Source organism: Oncorhynchus tshawytscha, linkage group LG06 (genome assembly GCF_018296145.1).
Source record: "Oncorhynchus tshawytscha isolate Ot180627B linkage group LG06, Otsh_v2.0, whole genome shotgun sequence".
Taxonomy (NCBI): Eukaryota; Metazoa; Chordata; class Actinopteri; order Salmoniformes; family Salmonidae; genus Oncorhynchus; species Oncorhynchus tshawytscha.
Genome location: NC_056434.1, coordinates 43,428,670 through 43,451,784, shown reverse-complemented (window position 1 = coordinate 43,451,784; position 23,115 = coordinate 43,428,670). Strand labels below are relative to the sequence as shown.

General features: G+C 45.1%; 1 protein-coding gene across 2 annotated transcripts in view; it reads right to left on the bottom strand.

Moving 5' to 3' along the window:
* Positions 1 to 959: 959 nt before the first annotated feature.
* The window catches only part of bicd1a (bicaudal D homolog 1a), a 101,260-nt gene continuing 79,104 nt past the window's right edge, over positions 960 to 23,115 (bottom strand). The window contains exons 2-9 of one of the 2 annotated variants that reach the window (XM_042323284.1): positions 16,290 to 16,502; positions 13,473 to 13,625; positions 11,968 to 12,447; positions 8,532 to 9,695; positions 8,075 to 8,226; positions 7,508 to 7,721; positions 3,745 to 3,820; positions 960 to 2,914 (exon numbers count right to left, since the gene is read on the bottom strand). In XM_042323284.1, coding sequence (XP_042179218.1) covers positions 3,767 to 3,820; positions 7,508 to 7,721; positions 8,075 to 8,226; positions 8,532 to 9,695; positions 11,968 to 12,447; positions 13,473 to 13,625; positions 16,290 to 16,502 — 2,430 coding nt within the window. In that variant the 3' untranslated portion in view covers positions 960 to 2,914; positions 3,745 to 3,766. The other variant, XM_024423890.2, reaches the window with a different exon arrangement.

Sequence of the window (23,115 nt, the reverse complement as noted above, 5' to 3'; positions counted from 1 at the left end):
CCTTGATCAGAATAGCACCATACAATGTCTTAACATATGGAACACTCCTTTATGACCTATGATCACTGTGATGAAGTTAAAGACAACTAAGCTGAAACAACTCAAATTTGCCAGCTAGTTTTCCAGGGGTGGTGTGTGTGCAGTTGCCAAGAACTTTACTTACAGTCCTTTGCTCTCCTTTGAACAAAACTCCTAAGTCCTCTTTTTTTCTCTCTTATTGATTCCTGGCACATTGCTAACTTGCTGACCATATCATGAAGACTAAGACAGTGATTGTGCAAGTAATTCTGTAGCTAGCAAGTATTCTTGGCTTCACGTTCCAAGCAGCGGATGCCTGTTAAAAATAAAAGTTCCTCAACTTTGTTGGGCGGGGGGGGTGAGGCATGTTACCGGCTTCTAACACTGCCCTCTGTATCACAATCTTCCACTGATAAAGTTAACCTGTGCAGAGAACCAAGGCAGTAGGGTAAATGATTCTCCATAGATAGACACCAGTCGTACACTAGACTAACTTTGGACCTCACACATATTTTTCATACTCTACTGTTCCACCGAAGGTTTTAGAATAAAAACAAGTGATTCCACAAACATAGACAGAAATCAAATCAATGTAAACATGTATACAGTACAGAAGTTGAATACCCATTCTCCACTGCAAATTAACATGCTTTCACCTGTGCTTATTGTGTGGATTCCAAGGGTGTTTGTTCTTTATGGCTACTATACACATCTTACCAGAATACCAGAATCCACCCTTATGGTGTGATTCAATTCATGTAGAACTGTAAGAAAAATCTGTCTCAATGCCTCTGGCTCATATCCATAAGAAACTAGATGTTTAGATTGCCCCTCAATAAACCTGGTTGGTCAAACATAAGACATAATCATTATTTGATTTGATTTGAGAGAGAGAGAGAGAGAGAGAGAGAGAGAGAGAGAGAGAGAGAGAGAGAGAGAGAGAGAGAGAGAGAGAGAGAGAGAGAGAGAGAGAGAGAGAGAGAGAGAGAGAATGTGAATCAGGTAAATGATTCATGCAACATTAGGTAGATTACATCATCAACATGATCAGACAGTTTGATTCTAGGCTCACCTTGAATTAATGTTTCAACCAAGAAAAAGAAAAAAAGTCTGTTTCACCAGATCACCAAACCTCAATGCAAATTGATCTGAAGGTGTAGGGAGGGATGACTCACAAAATACACCCGGTATCCTGGAAGCCTTTGGGATTTATCCCTGTTTTCATTTAGCTGGTTAGTGTGATGTTATTACATCCGGCAGAGTAGAGATATTTATGGCTCTGTTAACCGGGAAGAGAGATGCCTGGACAGAGATCTCACCACAGTCATTGGACCTGACAGAGCATCCAACCAAATATAAACAAAATAATGTACAGTGTTGTTGCTTCAGTGGATAGTCCTAATTGTGCTTGTAAAGAAGGATGTTTAGAGGAGAGAGTAGCTTACCTTTAGTTTGAACCTATTTAGTCCATACCCCGTTAAAATGCCTGATTACTGTCATCTCTTTTGGGTTAGACAGAGTGAAACAAGCGATCCCTTATACATAAACAACATGAAGCTTAAGACGAGCCAATTCGAATGTCCTTCGACAGAAACATGGTACTACTGGGGCAATGTGTTATCTGAACTGTGTAAAAACTAAACCAAGGGGTGTCATGTCACACATGTCATGATCAAGTCAAGTCAAACCTGTGCAATTCAAAAGGCCACATCCAGGCCTACAGACCTAGACCTCACTTCCTCATCTCCTACCTTAGAGACTCGAGACTATGTCAAGTACGATCTCAACTCCATGACAAACATAACCAATCGCCTCAGCAGTAAAAAAAAAAAAAAAAGAACTGAGGTAAAAAAATATCATCTTTATGCCTTGCAAAAAAGTTATATAAAAACAAGCATCTCAAGTGTAGTTACGTTAGATTGGTCATTGAAATCAAGAACGGCCATCTCATCAAACATTATCCTTGTAATGCAATATCACATCCATTCAATTAGTCTTTCCGCATTGATGTCAAATTCAATGTATTCTTAAACATGACCACGGTAGAAAAGACAGAACCACTTACACATGTAGAGATTATGCTTACAAACAGATGCTTTTACGTCTAATATTCTGTCTAGTCTGTTAGGCAAGTTTGTAAGCCTTTCACGTCACCAAAAAGAAACACTGTTATTGACGGAACATTTCTGGCCACACTTGTAGGATATAGACCATCCAAAACCTTGTTATATTCAATTGGGAAAGAGGTTTTTGTTCTATCGATTTATTATTTTATTTTTTAAAGATTGCAATAAGGACATAACAGCCATAGTTGAATGAATCTGAGCTAAATCAATCCTCATTATTTAAGTCCAAGTACCACAGCAATAATACACATCTTGAATTCCATTTTCAAAGAATGACCAAGAAACAATCAGATGAATAAATGGATGAACAAACACAAATCAATAAATAACCAGTTAAATAGATTAGTCAGCTAAATAGATCATAAATAATCATATAGATACAGGACATTGTTTCAGTCAATTTGTCACTCTGGTGTTTGCACTGCTGTCTGGTCCACCAGTCTCTCTCTCGTGGACAGGATGTGATGTTATTACAGCCCAACCAATGAGGAGTATCCCGAACTTGCTCTGTAACCTCACCAACCGGGAGAAAGTGTGGTATGTGGAGGAGGAGCTTGCTGAGGGGACACAAACACTAGGCACCAGGATGGGGTGCCAGGTTGAGGGAGATGGGAGACAGGTGTCCTTAGTGCTGTGTGCCTCCGTGAGGGCCGGGTCCATGGGTGTGGGTGCTCGAGTCCTAGGGGCCTTGGGGGCGAGGCTGCTGGGCCATTGAGGGGGACCTGCTGGAGAAGGTTGGTGTCTGGGCCGTCACAATGTTAGGACTCAGACTGCAAGGAAGACGGGAGGGAGAAGAGAAAAGAGCAAGAGAGGAGTGGAGAACAGGGAAAAAAGTCAAAAGGACATGTATGCCACTGGTGCTATAAAGTGCTCAGAAATTAACAAACAAACAAATGGGAGGGACAAAACTGTTCCCAAAAACAACAGAGATGGAAATTGTTCAAATTTCAGGAGAGGAAGAACATTCAAATATTTTGTGAGGAGAGTTGACTTGCTTAAACAACACTATGACCAAGAGAAGGAATAGTAGACAGGACATCAGTTACTTATTTGCCTGTAGGGATGATTCAGAGGCAATGAGATCTACTGTATGGGTGGGTTGTAGGGGGCTGGTTGGGGATTGTAGTGAGATGAACTGAGTTAGCTCTGTAGGAAATTGATCTAAGTAGAAGTAGATGATCTGCATTAAGTAAATGAAGCAGAGTGTTACTGGTGACAAAAGCTTCATGCAAAACCAATGCATGTGCTAACACTAATTATAGCCCTTATACTAAGCAATACAGTTTCAGTGTAGCTGTGTCATAAATACCAACGCCTCGTGCTGTGAGTCAGAAAAATAAACAAGTCTTCACGCCTTAATGAGTTTCTTAAGCTCAGGCTTCTGTGTGTGTGTGTGTGACTAGATGCCTGTTATGTAAATGTGTTTGATCCATCAAGTACAGTATAGTAGTGCGAATATGAACTAATATCTGTGGCTTAAGAACCAGCCGTGCGGGGCATGCTGTGCGTGTATCCTGCAGGCCCAAGTCACAAGGAGAGCGAGTGAGAGAAGCGGAAAGAGACAGGAGGGGATGTAGAGCTCAGGCCTCTAGGACGTTACCTGTGGACTAGGGAGACTCTCCTTAGTGGTGGGGAGAGTGGCGATACTGAGGCAGAGGAAGCAGGCTGCTGACAATCTACAAGAAACTGATACATTAGACAGATATACAGAGTGGTGACAGTCAGGGTTAGTGGGACAGACAAAGACATGGGTGCACAAGACAGGAGGAAAGACTTGTCAGGGACAAAGAGACACACGGGACTCGTCACGTAATAACTCAACATGTCCGAGGAGAGGACGTCGGTTGTGGAACCTTTTGCTCTTTCAGAGTATAACATTAGAGCATAATGGCATTGCAGTGATTATGCTTTTAGTAGTCATGCTTGTAATCACTTTCATTTGACTGGAATATCACATTCTGCAAGTTAATATCTTACTGTAATACAGTTCATTTGAGTTAATACAATCTGCGCACTCTTAAGTTTTTTCTTCTGATTTATTTGCCTAGAAAGTAAATGATTCGTGCTTTCTACCGCCTGACATACCACAGTAGTTAATATTGTGTGAGAGAAGTTGTTTATGTTTCTATGAGAGAGAGAGAGAGAGAGAGAAAGAGCCAGAGAGATATAGCAGGAGAAAGGGAGCTCTCTGTTCATTTTCCAAGGCCAATAAAGCACTTGTGTATCACTGAAAGACTGCTCGTTATTCAAAACCAGCCTCGTCTGACCCAACTGACAAGGAATTCTTCTGTCCATCCTTCGAGGAGGATGGACAGCACTGCTAAGGGGAAAAACACAGACACACATAGAACATTTACACAGTTTCAAATCCAGTACTGTATTTTTCTGTGCTGCACCAAAAAGAGACATACAAACAAACAAAAACCTAATGGTGACTGTCACACGGAGCAATTAACTGCTGCTCATGTAAGCCTATGGGCTAAAAACGAAGCAGCATTTTTAGATCAGATAAGTGATAATATCATACACAATTGTAACACATTAATGAATGAATGACCCTGCAGTCTTGGGTTTTTATTTTATAGAGTCAAAGTGCAACCCATGTTATCCTATAGGGATTGGACCTGAATGTACATGGACATTCTTCACCTCAGATTGTGTCTGTAAAAACATTTGACCACTGTAGGAGCCAAAAGCTAATAACCACAGAGAGGTGAGTGTAATTTAACTTGTTATCCATGGTAGGGACATGAGGGCCAAACAGCATTTGACAGGAATGACTCATTGGGAATTGTTAAGACACTGCCATCTGCAGGCACTACATGGCATGTGCATAGGGTTGCTTTGAACTGCTTGGGTGTTCTTTTCAGGGTGTTATTTTCAGGGTGTTATTTTCAGGGTGTGTTATCAGCGTAGTAGGTCTGGGTAGGTGGTTAGAGTGTCACAGAGAGGAGGTCACACTGGTTTCCATGCTGCTCTGAATGGTATATCTGCATATAAACCATGTATATTCTTCCTCCTGGATCTGACTGATCAAAGTCACATGCATGCCACAACAAAAAGCTATCAACATTGACAGAAAAAGCATCATAGATCAATCACTCAGTTTCTCTCTCTCTCTCTCTCACTCACTCACACACACACACACACACACACGGTGTTCTATATTAACAATAGACTCTAAGGACACAATGATGTCATGCTATAGTATGCTGTACATAGTATAGTGTAGAGAAGGGGCAATTGATTGTGGCACTGAATAGGGCTGTAGACTTGTGGAAGGGACTTCTGTCAAATGCTTTTTGCTCCAGATTTGATGACAATTCAAGAGTCATGTTATTATCATGGCTCGAACATGTTAATCAAACTAGAACGATTCCTTAAAATCATAAGACGCGGCAAAGGAGTCAACGTTGACCAGATTGGCCCACATTCAACAAATCTGATTTAACAAAGTGGATATTCGTCAAATCCGTCATGATTTATGTATTGTAACAGCCCACAATGTGGTTACTTAAGTCCAATTTGGATATATTTGGCTGTTTTTGCTGCATAACATGTAGAAGTTGTCCCTCTTCAGGTTAAGAGGAAGTGACTGCTAAATGCTAACTCCCGTTTGTATGAGCTAGTAGCATACATGTAGCTATCATACAGAAATCGTTGATGGCAGTCAACGCTGTTTTTAACTGGAACGCAGTTGATTGGTAACGATGACATGTGTTGGGGTTGACATTCATACAAACATTATACTCCGATTTTTACCTCAACATAGTGTGAAATACAACGAGGAGAACCCCTGGATCTTTCCCCACGCGTTTCCATGGCAATTCCATTGTTTTGGTCAAGTTCCATTGACCCCTTTACCGCGTCTATTTTGATGACCTGAATTTTAATATGATTTGCAGAGTCATCAAAACGGTTTCATTTCTAGACTGTGTCAGAGAGGTACTGTAAGGCAGCCTACATAGTAAAGAAGCCTACCATGGAGAAATAGATAAGGTGCCTTTCTCTGCTTTACAAACAAAGATTCCCTGAGATTTCAACCAGGCTTTATATTTTCTGTGTCAAACATTCATAGGGATAGATAGACCAGAGATGAGCAACTTTGATGCGGGCGGGGGCCCGAGTTGCTTGCGGGTCTGCATTGCCCATCCCTGGGATAGACTGAGGAATTCCAATGGCTATTAGTGTCTGTGTTTCAACTGTGTAAATCATCCACTGGGTGGCGCCCAATGAGACACACAGAACAGAGTAACAGTGTAGCTCTGTGCACAGTTTATGGATGGTCGGAAAAAGCAATGTGTATATTGACTACAAACAGACTTTGATTATACAAAGTGAATAATTAACATAGGCAATGACAACAACAGGGGAATTCAATTGCCTAACAATGGAATATAGTGGACAATAATTAGGTTGTATGATATGAGGACTTGGCTACAGCACTTCACTTCTACTCTAAAAGCTTACAGTTTATGTGCCAAGAGAGGAAGTAAAAACTTATGTCATACGGAATCAAATATCTCCAAAATGTAGAAGTATCCTTCACTCCATCTTAGCTCATTATGCATAACAAATCCTCAGAAGAATTACTAAAACTCAACTTTATTTGTCATAAAAATGTCACATTTACTGGTATATTTCTAACATATATTTCATTTCTTCCCTAAATCCCTTCATTTACAGAAAAAATGAGAAATGAGCCCAAAACAGACTTGATTATTGTCTGCAGATGGAACGAGCTGTGTTGGGCTCCTTCTCATAGCCAATTCCTGAGAAGAATGTCACAGTACTGCATAGTCATAGGTCAAGCCAGACACTGGAAACAGGAAACCAGTCTGTCCTCCTCCCTGTGTCCCACCCACCCACTTGGACTAGGGCTAGGGCATCTTGGAATGGTAGGCGTGAGGGACTGGGTTGCTGGGAGATGTGACCAGAGCAGAGGGGCGAGGTGCGTCTTTTTGGGTACGAGTTCTGACCGACCCCGGTGACAAGTGTTGCCAAGTCTTAGGAATGGGTGAGCGGTAAGGAGACACGGGGGCGGAGCTAGGAGAGTGCGGACTGGCGTCTCGACTGTTAACGAGTCGACAGCACTCTAAACTCAGCGACTCTGGGTCAATGATGAAGGTCTGAGTGCCCAGGGACCACTGGGGGTGACCCAGGGGAGGCAGAGAGGAGACCAGGGATGAGGTCTGGGAAGTGCCGCCGTCTGAGGCCGACCAGGGGTTGGAGGAGAGGGGCAGCTCCAGGGAGGGAGGGCTGCAGAGGGTCAGGGAGGTGTTGAAGGTGTGGGAGCAGGTGGAAGAAGGGCTGTGTATCATGGTGGGGCTGGGGGGAGCTGTGAGGGCGGCTCGTCGACTTACTTTGGGCGGGCTGCTCTTGATCTTGGGCACCTTGGCGCCGCGGCCGCGGTCCCGGGTCTGCTCGGTGTCAAACTCCAGGTCCTCCAGGCGTTGGGTCAGGGCCAGCTTCTGTTGGATGGCCATACGGAGCAGGGAGTTCAGGGTCTTCTTCTCATCCTCCGCCGCAGCCAGCTGTCTCTGCATCTCATCCAGCTGAGTCACATACTCATCACACCTAAGAGAGAGAGAGAGAGAGAGAGAGAGGAGAGAGAGAGAGAGAAAGAGAGAGAGAGAGAGAGAGAGAGGGACAACACTAGGTCAATAAACTAAGAAACACCCTTGTGTAAGCCGGGGAATACACTCTCAAACAGTGAGATTGAATACACTCTCAAACAGTGAGATTGAATACACTCTCAAACAGTGAGATTGAATACACTCTCAAACAGTGAGATTGAATACACTCTCAAACAGTGAGATTGAATACACTCTCAAACAGTGAGATTTACCAGAGGCCCAACTCATCGTCTTTGCACAGTCTTACACATCGGTGTTGTAATTGACTGCATGAGATCCCAGCATGCCACTCACCTGGTGGCGAACATGGCCCTGAGAGAGGAGAAGGTGGCGGCATCCTCCTTCAGAGCCTTCAGCTCGTTCCTCAGCTTCATCATGGTCTCTGTCACCATGCACTTCTCATTCTCATACTTGCTCTTTAGATTAGCCAGCGCCCCCTCTGCAGTCTGGAATAGAGAGTGGGGTTAGGGTTAATTGTGTAGTTACTTTCATGTTATCAGATTATAAACAGTGTATATTAGCCACTTTATATCTCCAACAAAAAAATAGGGCAAATTTAATGCACTATGCAAAGGAAAATTGATCAAACCTTTTGGATAATGCTGAGAACAGTGTGATGACTTTCCCAGGTACTCAGCCCTAGCCTAGTCCCAGATCTGCTTGTGCTGTCGCCAAACTCCTACGGTCATTGGCGAGACAGCACAAACACATCTGGAACTAGGCTAGGTACTCAGTTCTCTGCTCTTCTCACCTGTTTGTTGGCTTTGAGCACCAGCCTGAGCGTGGCAATCTGCTCCCTCTTGGTGCTGAGGAGGGACTTGAGCTTGAGGATTTCCTCCATGCAGGCCTCCTTGTCCTTGTCGAACAAGGGGGCCAGCTCCCGGGCGGCTGCCCTCTGTCGAGACAGCTGGAGGGAGCGGTCCACGGCTCTCTGCAGGTGTTTGATCTGATCCCTGATGATGGCGTTCAGGTTGTAGATGTTCATGGGCTCCTTACGCAGGTCCCCGCCTGCCTCGGGAGGGACGGAAGAGGAGGAGGGAGAGCCGTTGGAGCTGTTGATGACCGGGGAGCCAATGGGGGTGCGGATGGGATTCCCCTGACTGCCTGGTGCTGGGGACTCCCTCCCTGTTGTCCCGTTGTCCCCACTGGGGGGGTCTTTGGAGGGTGAGTCCATGGGGCTCCGGGGGGCCTCTGAGAGCCCAGCGTTCACGGCGGCGAGGCGTCTAGCCAGGCGGGGGGAGAGAAGTGCCCGGGGGTCCTCAGAGCCCTTGAGGCTGCCGCTGCGGGTGTTACGGCTCTGACGGTAGTAGTCCAGCATGACGCGGTTGGGGGTCTCATTGTTGCAGAGACACACGTGGTGGTAGAGCTGGGCCAGCTCTTCGCTGAATGTCACCAGCTCGTCCTGCGCCCTGTTCAGCATATCGTGGCTCTCTGTGGCCACGCCCGTCGCCGCCTGTAGTTCCGCCTCCAAACGCGTCACCTTATCGCGGGCCTCGCGGCAGCTCTTCTCCAGCCGTTTGACCTGCTCGTCCAGAGCTTGGACCTTCCCATCGCTGCTGCTCCACTCCTCCCCCTGGCCCTCCACACATTGGTTAGATTTCTCCTTCAGAGCTTTTAGCTCCGCCTTTAGGTCGATCACCTCGGTTACCGCCACCTTGTACTTACACTCCAGAATCTCCATCCCGTGGATGTTCACCACGTAGTCGCGGCGACCGGGCGCGGGCAACCCGTCGTGCGTCTCGGACTCCTGGGCGTCGGCCATCTCCTTGTCACTGTGGAGGCGCTTCATAGCGTTGACGCGCTCGGTGAGGCGGTGGACACACTCGTGCTGCTCGGTCAGGGCCCCCTGCGTATGCTGCAGCTGGGTCTGGGCCTCCTGCAGGTTCATCAGGAGGCTGGACTTCTCACGCTCCACCTAGAGGACAGGAAGGACATACTGCAGGGTGAGGACCACTCAGACCATACCAGCATTACCACAGACACAAAGTTCTGAGGTTCACTTAACAGTGCGCTTCACTAAGTTCAGGAACAGTACGGTCAACTAAAAACACTGAATGATAGTGTATAAACGGTCAGGTCCAGTATACTGAAAGAGCGTCGCGGAAATACTGATGTCATTGCACTTCCTAGGTAAAGTACTAGGCTGTTGAGGCATATGGCAGTGAAGTACAATGTATCACGGCTTGCTAGTCACAAATTAAGCAAACCCCCCCCCCCTGCACAAGATTCCAGTAATTGAACTCAAGTGCTGTTTAATGTCTTTTTGGTCAGAGGAGTGTGTCAGTCATCCGGTCCACCCAGTGCTGAGGCTTTGAAACCTTATTCATCCCCAACGGGAGGAGGCCCAGGAAAACAAAATGTCAATGGGTTCAGCAGTACAGTACCTGCTAGCTAGTCCAATAAATAACCCTGTCGGACTATTGTGTGTGTAGGATGTACACTCTACAGACAGAGATAAAGAGACATCACAACACAGGCAAAGCACAACCTGTGAGTCGATTCATAGAATGTATCCATTGATCTGTAAGCATTCATGACATCAGCCATCAGATCTCTCATTTTTCACCCATAGACTGTACAGTAGACTAAAACACATGCATCTCAGTGGATATCGTAAGGAATCATTACAAACCACTTTTATGCCATACTTTTACGACAAATGTTTATATTGTATTTTATACGTCTGCTATCTGAGATAAATAGAGTAAATCTAATGTAATGCTTGATGGAAACAGATCTAAATTACAACACAGTGAGGATGACAAATTAAAACCGCCCTCTCATGAATGCAATTAAGAGCCTGGTGTTGTTTACTTCAGCGACTTAATGGAACCTTGATTAATCCAAGAGGGGACATCCATTTGAAGACAAATTCAAACCTCTAGTGATACATTTTACATCCACAAACCATTCATTTCCCCACTGACCTCAGCAAGAGAAACAAGTGTGGACCTTGGCATAGATTCATAGTGTCTGGAACTCTGTAGCAGGGATGCAACACCATTTTTCCATGAGAAATTCCATCATTTGGTGTTTTGTTGATGGTGGTGGAAAACACTGTCTGACACGACGCTCCAGAATCTCCCATAAGAGTTCAACTGGGTTGAGATCTGTTAACTGAGAGGCACACGAGCACGCACACACACGCACACACACACCTATGCTCCTTTGAGACCCCTCTTTCAAAGTCACCGAGATCTCTTCTTCTAGCCATGGTTGCCTAAATAATGGGCAACTGGGCAATTTTCTACATGACCCTAGGCATGGTGGGATGTTAATTGCTTTATTAACCACACCTGTGTGGAAGCACCTGCTTTCAATCTACCCTGTATCTCTCATTTACTCAAGTTTTTCCTTTATTTTGGCAGTTACCTGTATGTACTGTATGTACAGTATGTGTGTGTTGTCCTGTGTATCCTCCCTGTGCATATGCGTGTTGTCCCTCTGTGTTCTCTCCTTTCCCTGTGAGGGATTCTGTACGGAGCGTAGTTCTACTCTGCCCTGTCTGCCAACATCCACAGATGTCCCCAAAATCTGCCAAATGAGACCCAATGGCCCTCTTGAGATGGAAGTCTTCAGAAAGACCAAAACAGTTCTGAAACTAGTCATTGGTAAATCATACGGAGCGTGGTCACAGACTTATGGTCTGCTAGATAATAAAAGATGGACGACATCTGACAGGCTTTTTTGTTGTTGTCTTGTTCTCAAAATGTCACCACCTTGTGATTGGTTGGCTGCTGCCTGCAGTAGTGTGATGAAAGAGGCAGGTTGTTCGGTTGTCTAATCTGAAGGCTGACACACCCATTCCCTGATGAAATGTGCTGTGGACAGAGGGGGACGATAACCATGCCCTAACGCATTAGGTGTGCAGGCCAAATCGCTGGTTTTGTCTCTCTAAGTAAACCACATTGATTTGCTCAGAGCAAATGAGGAAGGTGGTCGGATGGAAGGGATTAAAAGACTCCCTGGTAACAACAAAGACCTAGGTACAACCTCCCAAGGACATTCACGTAGTGTCACAACAATCACTCAGCCTGGTACAAGATCTGCTTGGGCTGTCTGGCCAACTCCTATGGTCATTTTTACCTGACAACGACCATAAGAGGTGGCAAGACAGCACAAACAGATCTGGGACCAGGCTAATAGTGAGAAGAACCCACTATGTTTCAGCTAGAGTAGAGACCCACCTGAAGGAGCTGCTGTTTGAGTTTCTGTATCTCAGACAGGTTGAGCTCGCTGAAGAGGTCTGACACAGGACCGTGCAGCCCTTCCCCCTTCCTGGGCAGCCGGTAGTCGCCGTTCACCTTAACCAGTCCCAGGTGGCCGTTACAGTCGCTGTTACTATCCTCATTCCCATTGGTGCCATTGGGCATGGCTGTACCATTACTCCCAACCTCTTCTGTGGCGAACTTGAGCCCGTCGACCGTGGCGGTGAGTGCCAGGTGGGCTCCGGCCCCATATACACTGTCGCTGAGGGTGATGTGGTGGGACAGCTCCTTCCTCAGGCTGTTCTTCTGCTCCCTCTCGATCTTCAGGGCATCCAGGGCCTCCTCTAGCTGGGACTGAGAGATGTCCTTCAGACGCAGAGCATCTTCCAGCTGGCTGTTCAGCAGCACAGTCTCCTCCTCCAGAACCTTGATCTCATGCTTCAGACCCTCATACTCCACCTGGGGGAGAGGGGGAGCAGGGGACAGACAGAGGACAGGAGGAAAAGGGACACACAGATAGAGAACACACAGACAGAAAGGACACAGATAGAGAACACACAGACAGAAAGGACACAGATAGAAAACACACAGACAGAAAGGACACAGATAGAGAACACACAGATAGAGAACACAGACAGAAATTAGACAGATAGAGAACACACAGACAGAAATTACACAGATATAGAATACACAGACAGAAAGAACACAGATGGATGACACACAGACAGAAAGGACACAGATGGATGACATACAGACAGACAGGACACAGATGGATGACACACAGACAGAAAGGACACAGGTAGATGACACACAGAGAGAAAAGACAGATAGATGACACACAGAGAGAAAGGACACAGATAGATGACACACAGACAAATGACACAGAAGGATGACAAGGATAATAAGTCATATACATTGTTAGTAGTTTTAAAGCCACAATCAGCAGATCAAACACTAACCAATCGTTATCCCCACCCCCATTTCAGTAAAAAGCTGAGGGATATGTAGCCACTCTCAAATTCATAGCCAGAGCTATGGATGCAATGACTGACCATCCATGATATCAACATACAGTTGTATCTATGTTTTGAGGCTATATAGTGTTTGTTTTTATTTACTTTGTTAACAAACATTGTAGTAAAACAAGTTTATATTTAGTGTTCTGATGGGGTACGAGAGTTGAACTAAGCTCATGGGGCATTTCTAAGTTATATTCTTCAAGAATCAATGGGTACATATAATTAATATATATGTCCAATAGATGTAGCAACTGCAGATTGCCTCTTTAAGGTCAGACAATAAGGAACTTGGATGAGCTGATTCAACATTTGAGTAACATCATTTGCTATGACTGTGTATGAGTCATTTTTAAGATGTATTGATGACTGTGCGAGGTAAACAATAACGGTAATGGCTGAGAGACAGGCGTGGCTGTCTGTACTGTGTGTGCACTAAACCATAACAGCAATGGTGTTGATGCTGACCTGGTTCTGTTTGAGTGTGGACACTAGTTTCTGGAGGGTGATGTTCTCCTCCTCCAGCTCGGTGTAGTCCTGTAGGAGACGGGCCTCTCTGAATTTACACTCCCTGATCTCCTCCCTCATCCGGCTCCGCTGCAACTCCAGCACCTCATTACTCTGGGAGTAGAGAGGAGCGAGGGAAGGAAAGTGAGGGCAAAGTCAGGTCCTAATCTGCAAACAGTTCAACACATCAAGTACATACTGTATAATCATTCACACAACATGTTTAAATCACATAGAATCGTTTGACTGTGTGTAGATCCACTGCTGGCCGCCAAACTACCGCATCTTTACTGGGTAGTTACAACATGACGTAATTACTGTATATTAACTACAGTATGAACATCTATGTGGCGAAACACGACCTAAAACAGTCAGGCATGTGTCAGCACTACTTTGTCTCTCTGTTGGCACCATAGTACGTGAATCAGTGGCACTTTGCTGCATGTTCTGAAACTCCTGGATGCAGTAATAACAGATGCCTTTGTTCTGCTGGATCTATAAGTCCAGTCCAGATCCCAGGCCTCTTGTCTCTATTTAATGCACCAAATCTAAATAGGCCACGCACACGCACACAGTATCTCCTCTGATGACTCTGTCAAACAAATTGCCCCCCCCTTGAATTAAAAGTGAAGACTCAGCACTCTCCTTTGCAGCAAGATCTTTTTTTTTTTTTTTTTTTTTTGGGGGGGGCAATCGCAGAGAACAGAGGCAGTAGCCATAGAGATATGAACATGCTGTGGTGGATCTGATGATATATTAGGTGGGAGAAATTCTAGTAGTGACCCGAAAATGTCATAAATCTGGGGAATCGGTTACAAGTCGGGAAGATGAGCCTCAGCAGCGAAAGCTCCGAGTTTTCATGTGGATGTCAACGCCAAGATTCACACAAAAAGAAGAAAAGATGACCACTTAGATATCAGAGCACTCTATCTCCTCTTGTTATCCCTTCCAGAAGACACCCACCCACCTCGAGACACACTATACAGCATTGTAGCACAGCGTTGCTACTCATCGCGATGCAGCACTTCCCCCTGTTGCTACCTCGAGGCAACTTACCACGAAGACAATAGAATGGCAAAAATACATTTGGGAAAAACAGCTAACAAACAAACTCTGTGACATTACTGTTTATTGTATATGATCCCTGAGGGTTGCTAATGGACAGTGTTTTCTCATGACATATTCATCACAACGCAGGGCATAAAGACTAAGTCCAGGGGGATTACTGGCCAATGATCTGCCAGCGAGGGTCTATAGAGGCTGGGGTCTATCAGAGGCTCCTCCACACCACCATAGGGTCAGGTCAAGGCCAGTGCACCGTCAAACACCGGCACAACACAGCCACAATGGTAAAGGACAACACTGAGGCCCATTCTACATCAGGGCCAGGATTCATTTCAACAATGCAGGTTAACAACTAGCGACAGGCCAGAGCTTATTTCCATTTACAAACAGTATAATACACAGAGCCTACTATTAACCTAGTCTCTATCCTTTGGCCCCCGAGCCAATGGAATGCTTCACTGCATTCCATTGGTTTTCCTAGATGCAAATACTGCTGAGACAGAAGCTGTTTGGAATCCACATGAAAGCAGCTGATTAGACGCAGTCAGAGACAAATGAAGCCCCTTGTGTAGCTGCAGCATCTGTCTCCCGCATTAAAAAAAAGAGACGGGCTTCTAATTGATATGCGCCGCACAGGCAAATGAGGTCTTCCCCACAAGGCAACAGGCTAACCAACAGATCATCAAAGAGCCAAGGGCTGCCCTGGTCAGAGGAGGCAGAGACAGTGTATTGGCTTGATTAAACTAGGCACAGTAAAAATGGGAGGTTGAGGGGCCGGTCGTTTTAAAGAGCAACAGCCAGAATATCCTTTCATTCATTAGGAGGCTTTTGATAGGGCAGTACCAATGGTTTCTGGCCAAATTACATGTGTAGCCTATGTAATCTTTCAATATGTTTTAGACTTTGGTTGATTGGTTAAATTATTTATAATCTTATACATCCGAGACAAATTATATTGGTCTTTTACAAAGATTTGAATCACATTAACTGGACTGACATTTTTTGGAAAGCTTGGTATGACAAGTGAAGCGGAAATAAACATTAACTGTGCGACCCCAGAGGTCCCTGCCAACAGCGCGTGGAGCAGCTAATCTAACTAGTGAATGAACTGCTGCGGCTCCCAGGCTGGGAGGGTACAGTCTGCCCTGCGCTGTGTGATGGGAGAGCAGCCCGGCTCACTCGGCGACGCACATGTGCCGAGCTCAGGGCATTTCTCTTATTCCCTAGCTTAGCACAGGATTTGCCTTCCACAATGGGGTCGTGGCCGCAGCAGCGTCTGACCCCGGCCAGAACCCCTCTGCGACTGCAGACACGCACGTAGCCCCCCTCCCCCTCCCTCCCTCACACACACAGGCATGTACGCTTACGCACACATGCACACACACACACACACACACAAACACTCTGCATGACCCCTATCCACCCCTCAGAGTGGCCCTGTGACCGCTACTGTATCTAACACAAACACCACCACCAAAACAGATCAGCAGGGAAGAAATGAAGACAAGCAAGATGCACCTCATGTTAATCTACAAATCTAAATGTGGGACACTACAGTACCGACTACAGGCTACATTGTGTACACAACATCACACTGTGGATTCACAGTAGCCCACAGTGGAAAAGTGAAACCATGTCCCAGCTCAAACTGTACTACAGCCTGATACTAGTCTGAGGTGTGAGTAAGTGACATCAGCGGTCAAAGGCCACTACTTCGCTGTTCTCCTGCAGCACGGCGTTGAGCCTCTCGCTCTCGTTGGACGCGTTGGACGCCACCGAGCGGCTCAGCTTCAGCTCAGTCTGCAACTCCAGCAGCCGGCCCATGTAGTAGGCCTCCTTAGACGCTGACTCCTGCAGCAGTGACTCCTCGTTGCTCTCGCCGTCCTCCGCCACTTTCCGCTGGTTGGAGTAGGCCTGGCCAAACGCCTGGGGAGACAGAGAGGGAATAGATTAGAATAAAGAATAGATACGGTACTTGGTTAGAACGTAAATTGGTCTTGGAGAAGCAGAGGGTTAGCCGCGGTTAAGTGCCTTGCTCAAGGGCACAATGGTAGTGGTAGTAATGATCTGAAACCAGCAGCACTCAAGTAGCCAGTTCAGTCCACACCTTTAATGGCAAAACATCTTATGCACTTTGGATATGGTTATGGAGAAGACTATGCCCCACCAGGGCCATTCTTATCACCTACAAAGCTCCAGGGTTGTCCCTCTTGGCATCAAGGGTATTGTGCGCTGATATTTCAGCCCCTGTCTCAGATCAATAGACACAGTGTCCCCATTCTCCTGACACAGGTTTTCACACAGCGCTCCGAGCTGACTTGTCATGACAAAGGAATCCTGGCTTTATGCTTGATTGAGGTGATCACAGCAGTGATCAACAACAGCAGAAACCACTCAGCCAATGACCCCTGGATACCGGCCATGTTTGAAAGGTGGATCCTGTTCACACCTGTAAAGGCTACCTCTACAGCACCAGGGTTGCATTCATTAGGAACCAAACAGAAGGAAACAGACTGAAATAGAGAGTGATTACGTGGCCTTGTCCACTAAGAAATGCTCATTTTTATTTACGTTGCATAGGCTACGATCTACAGGTAACTGCCAAAATAATGGAAACACTTGAGTAAATGAGGGATACAAATTATATTGAAAGCAGGTGCTTCCACACCACACAGGTGTGGTTCCTGAGTTAATTAAGCAATTAACATCCCAGCATGCTTAGGATAATGTATAGAAATGCTGGGCAGGCCATTATTTTGGCTACCTTGGCTATGCCCCCATAGGATGACAATGCCCCCATCCAAAGGGCACGAGTGGTCACTGAAAGGTTTGATGAGCATGAAAACTATGTAAACCATATGCCATGGCCGTCTCAGTCAACCCAATTGATCACTTATGGGAGATTCTGGAGTGGCGCCTGAGACAGCGTTTTCCACCACCACCAACATAACACCAAATGACGGAATCTTCTTGTGGATGAATGGTCTTGCATCCCTCCATTAGAGTTCCAGACACTTGAAGAATCTATGCCAAGGTGCATTGAAGCTGTTCTGGCTCCTGGTGGTCCAACACCCTATTAAGACACTTTATGTTGGTGTTTCCTTTATTCTAAGCAGTTACCTGTAGGTCCCATGAGATGCGAATGAACACTTTCTACCTATTTACATTATGGCTTATCTTCCCACAGAATCCATGTAATGTAAGGTAAAGTGTAGAAGATTAGAGTATGAAATGAGATTAGATGAGATTGTACTTTTTGTCTACTTGCACAGAAATGTTGCTTTGCAGGCTCCTACAGGCACGTGTGCACACGCACAGCTTCTGCGACACTCCTACAGGCTCACTGAATAGCACGCAACACCATATCCCCCAGCAGGTCTTAGCCAGAATGATGTCTACGATGGGAGTTAGTACCTGAAGAGGCCTCAATGAAGCGCTTACTCCGAGACAAGACACCATCGTTTAGGAGGTGCAGAGGAACTTTTAAATTGTGGTAAGACCGAATATATGTTATGGTTCTTGGAAAGACTTGGTTATACATTCATTTATCATTTTTATTTATTCAGGGGATCATATTAATATGACTAAATTAGGCCTGAGTATATCATGAAAAGCAAAAAAATAAATCAATCAGGCAACGTAGTAGATACTGTATTGTAGTAGACTATGCCTTGTGTGTGTGTGTTCAATTCACTTGAAGACAATTATAACATCACAATAAAGAAGCAAGTTAGAACCTTTGAATGTGATAATACCACGATTGAATACAGGAACTCCAGCATACTGTTTGAATGTAGAATATTGATAGGCACCAGTGTTGTTTTGGAACTGTTTTGGTGACAACAATTTGTGTGTGTTTTTTTTTCTTCAATGAGATTGTTTTCCAAAATGGTGAATAACATTTCCGAACCTATTTCAGAGGACGTTGAAGTTGAATTTCAAAATACAAAAAACAAGGGTGAGAATCAAACAGTGTGTGTATTCTTAACATTTATTCCCAAGGTTCATGGCTTATGGCTTTTTTGACTTGTGTTTTTTCTTTCTCTCTACAGTTTAACAGGATACTTCGGCGTCTGTATGTTGTACTGGGAGCGCTGGCCATGCCAAATAGGGCTGTTAATCTCCCAGTACATTCAGCACCTGCCAGACGAAGAAAAATGCTGTCTGGTTGGTATGCAGAGCGTTGTGAAGGCACAGAGCTCTGATTTCCACTAAACTGTCAGAGAAGCAGAAGCCTCGGTGGCCAGACAGCCCAGTAGAAAATCTACGACTTCTACGGAAGAGGAAGGCTGAATCTAAACATGAGATGGTGCCCCCACGGGGCAGTGCAGGGTCTGACCTCAGAGGACCAGGAGGTGGCTGAGTTGACGGCAGCCGTGGCTCTCCTGTGTCGGCCCGATTGATACTGTGAATAGACTGTGCCCATAATTAAATCAAAGGATAAGATCTTTATTACAGTATTTTAATACATATCAATTTAACTGTAAAATTGTGATTACCTTTTTTTTTTATTGAGATTTCTTCATGCGAAATTAATATGTATTTTTTCAAACATTTGTGTATTGTACATAAAATTATAACATTTAGTTGTATTGCTAGGTGACAGTACTATTTGTGCATGTCTGAGCGACAGAGGTCTGGACAGAGAGTTGGCTCCTCTCAGATGTAATAGACTCAGTACCACACTCCCTCAAAACCATACCCAGTGGACCATTCCCCCAGAGAGCTTGATATACTCTCTCTGATTGGTCAATTAATAATTCAGGAACACTGTTTCCACCTCATCGTCATCATCTCGCCAACATCCCAGAAGAGGAATGAATCATTCATAAGATATAAGCCTTTATTACTTGTAGTCATACTACCTTAAATTTACTTATTTCTCAATGCACCATTTTTCTACCACACTTAATTACTAATTGATTTTTGAGTCAACATCACAACTCAAAGTGTTGAATAAGCAGCGTGCAGCATTTGGAGATGTATTTGTAGACAGGGGTAATTTATTATGGTTAAATCCCTTGTGCTCCAGTGCAGATCTTAATGCAGGGTGAGCGCAATAGAGCTTCATGTGGATGAAGTTAAAGCTCCCCAGCAAAAGTTGTGTGTAACTACAAGCTGATGATTTAGCAATTAAGTTACCAGGTTTGACCAGCTGTCATGGTTTGTTGAGTTTGGCTATTCATGTGTGTGTGGAGGGGAATTGTGTCTCTGCATATACTGTACAGTGCCTTCGGAAAGTATTCAGATACCTTGACTTTGTCCACATTTTGTTACTTTACAGCCTTGTTCTTAAATTGATTTAGAAAAAAGAAAGAAAAGTGAATACAGGTTTTTTGACATTTCTGCAAATGTATTAAAAATAAAAAACAGAAATACCTTATTTACGTAAGTATTCAGACCCTTTGCTATGAGACTAGGCATTGAGCTCTAGTGCATCCTGTTTCCAATGATCATCCTTGAGATGTTTCTACAACTTAATTGGAGTCCACCTGTGGTAAATTCAATTGATTGGACAGGAAAGGCACGCACCTGTCTATATAAGGTCCCACAGTTACCAGTGCAAGTCAGAGCAAAAACCAAGCCATGAGGTCAAAGGAATTGTCCGTAGAGCTCTGAGACAGGATTGTGTCGAGGCACAGATCTGGGGAAGGGCACCAAAAAATGTCTGCAGCATTGAAGGTCCCCAAGAACACAGTGGCCTCCATCATTCTTAAATGGAAGAAGTTTGGAACCACCAAGACTCTTCATGTAGATGTGAGAACCTTCCAGAAGGACAACCATCTCTGCAGCACTCCACCAATCAGGCCTTTATGGTAGAGCAGCCAGACGGAAGCCACTCCTCAGTAAAAGGCACATGACAGCCCACTTGGAGTTTGCCAAAAGGCACCTAAATACTCTCAGACCATTCTCTGTCATGATGATGAAACCAAGATTGAACTCTTTGGCCTGAATGCCAAGCTTCACATCTGGAGGAAACCTGGCACCTTTCCTACATGTAGCATGGTGGCAGCATCATGCTGTGGGCATGAGCATCATGCACATTTCTGAAAAACTTTTTTTGCTTTGTCACTATGAGGTATTGTGTGTAGATTGATGAAGAAAAAAAATATATTTAATCAATTTTAGAATAAGGCTGTAACGTAACAAAATGTGGGAAAAGTCAAGGGGTCTGAATACTTTCTGAAGGCACTGTATATCAGTACTTTTCTGCTCAGTACTGTGTGTGTGTGTGTGTGTGTGTGTGTATGAGATAAGGAGGTTTAGCAGCAGAAGATGTATTCAACATTCATCCTTCCATTGACCGTTGACCACCTTCTGTGTCATACACACACACCGACAGCTGATCCCCATCCCGTCTCCACGGAAACACAACAGCACGTCACGGTGGGTGGCGGTACAGGCTGGACATGCACGTGTGCCCACACACAATGAACCTGCTCAGAGACGAGAGGACTCTTTCATAGACAGAGAGCGCAACCATTCATGACTACTGAATAACTGGATTGAAAAGCCTCGGTCACGGTCATCATGGTCAATCAACCACAAACTGCCCCATATGACACAGTGTCACCCAATCAACCTTTACCGTCAGCATCACGACGACACTGATCAACTGGCTCGTGGGACAGGAGAGGATCCCTACGTGACATTTAGAATGTGTTGTCAATTTGTTGCCATTGACACTGATTACAGTATAAGTCAGCTTTGTTTTCCCATCTGTTCACACCAATGCTTATATACACTAGATGACTGATAGGGGGTGCTGTGTTGAAGCCATCGCACCTCCATCTTGGCACTCTCCCACCATTGTAAAAAATAATTTGGAAGCTTTTATTAATGTCTACATTCGTTTTTGCCACGTTTAATATATTGTTGACATACTTTTAAAATTCTGTTATGTGAGGTAAACATACAAATAAGAAAATGTCCCTAAAGTATCATTTTTAGAGATTAATAATGTTAATGTCACCAGTACAACAATAAATACTTCAATGCATGTAATTTTGTCCTTGAAACATTTAATTGAAATACTGAATAATTCCATTAGTATTCAATGGCCAATACATAGCATCAGCAATCCAGGGTTTCTATACATAATTGGTTCACACCTGTACCAACAGCATGTGAACAAAACCCAACTCTGCACAGGTTCTAAATATTTCCTTCTATTTTTCCAGCGAATCACATTTGCACACATGCAGAGCATAATCAACCCAGAATCCCACACACTTCTATCTGGCCACCACAAAAACATGAATTGATGTGAAGGTCTCTCTCTCTCTCTCTCTCTCTCTCTCTCTTGTTTCAGTGGTCCTTTGTGTCTCTTCTCCTCCCAGTGCAACACCACAGAGTGATTCTGTAAGTGATTAGGTGGTAGGCCCCCTAGCTCCTAGAAAAAAAGCTGCAAGCTGGCATTGTTGCTTTTAGAGGAGGGCCTGTCAATATTCAGGCAGGAGGGCTAGGTTCTACAGGCCCCTCCAAAGTCCAGCTGGGTCCCTGGAGCAGGAGCCTGGCTGTCCCCCACTCCGAGGCCCCTCTCCCCCAGACCCCTCAGGCCCCTCTCCCCCTGGCCCCTCTCCCCCTCTTTTGTCCCTGGAGGACAGAGGGAGGACAGACAGAACGGAGGCTGCCTGTGATTCCGAATCAGTGCTGCTCATCCATAGAGACAGGGGATCCTGGATGCATAATAGGAGAGGCAGATGGTTTTCAAACATCCCCCTTCAGAGGGAAGCTAGTCATTCTCAAAGCCTGCTCTTTCCATCTGCTTCCTGTTATTTTCTGTCGAGATCATCACACTGTAACGCAGCTCAAACGCATGGGACGAAAACATGTTCCGGCTCCCTGTCAAGAGGCACCCTCTTTGATGCCCGGTTGTGACGCACAACATGTCTGTACTGTAACTGTATGTGACGTCGGCATAGCGACATCTTCTTGCTCTGTCACATCAAATGTGGTGGATGTGAGGAGGTTTCAAGTTTAATGTCATATCCTGGGGTGAGAATAATAAGGGGTTAACGAGCTGGGTCCAGTACGGTATACTGCATTACGGATTCCTACCCTGAGGCCTTTAGGTCTGGCCCGTCTGCGATAGAATCCATAAAGGCCTTTCTATAGATATTCATCCCTCGGGCAAAGGATGAGGAGCAGACAGATCTCCAGGCGACATAGGCTGGTGCACTGGTGTAAGGTGCGTTGTGGCTGCTGTGCGACCCTGAAATCCTTCCCCCCTGTGACAGATCCCGATTGGGAGGGGTGGGACAGCTATGGGACATTTTTAGACCCAGGGAGCTCCGCAGGGAGGAGACTGAACGACTTCTATATACCAGTAATTCATTTCCAACCTAACCTCCATGGTAGAGCCCTCTGTGACTTCCCTTCCGCTGTGATAGGATGCAACACACACTATAAAAACCAAGGCCTGTCAACAACCACCTCATTGCCTTGACTGGAAAAGCAACTTATAAACGTAACTACTTTTCCAGTGTCAGAGAGGTGAACTTGGTAGAATAAGGTCAAAGGTCGATTGATAGTGGAT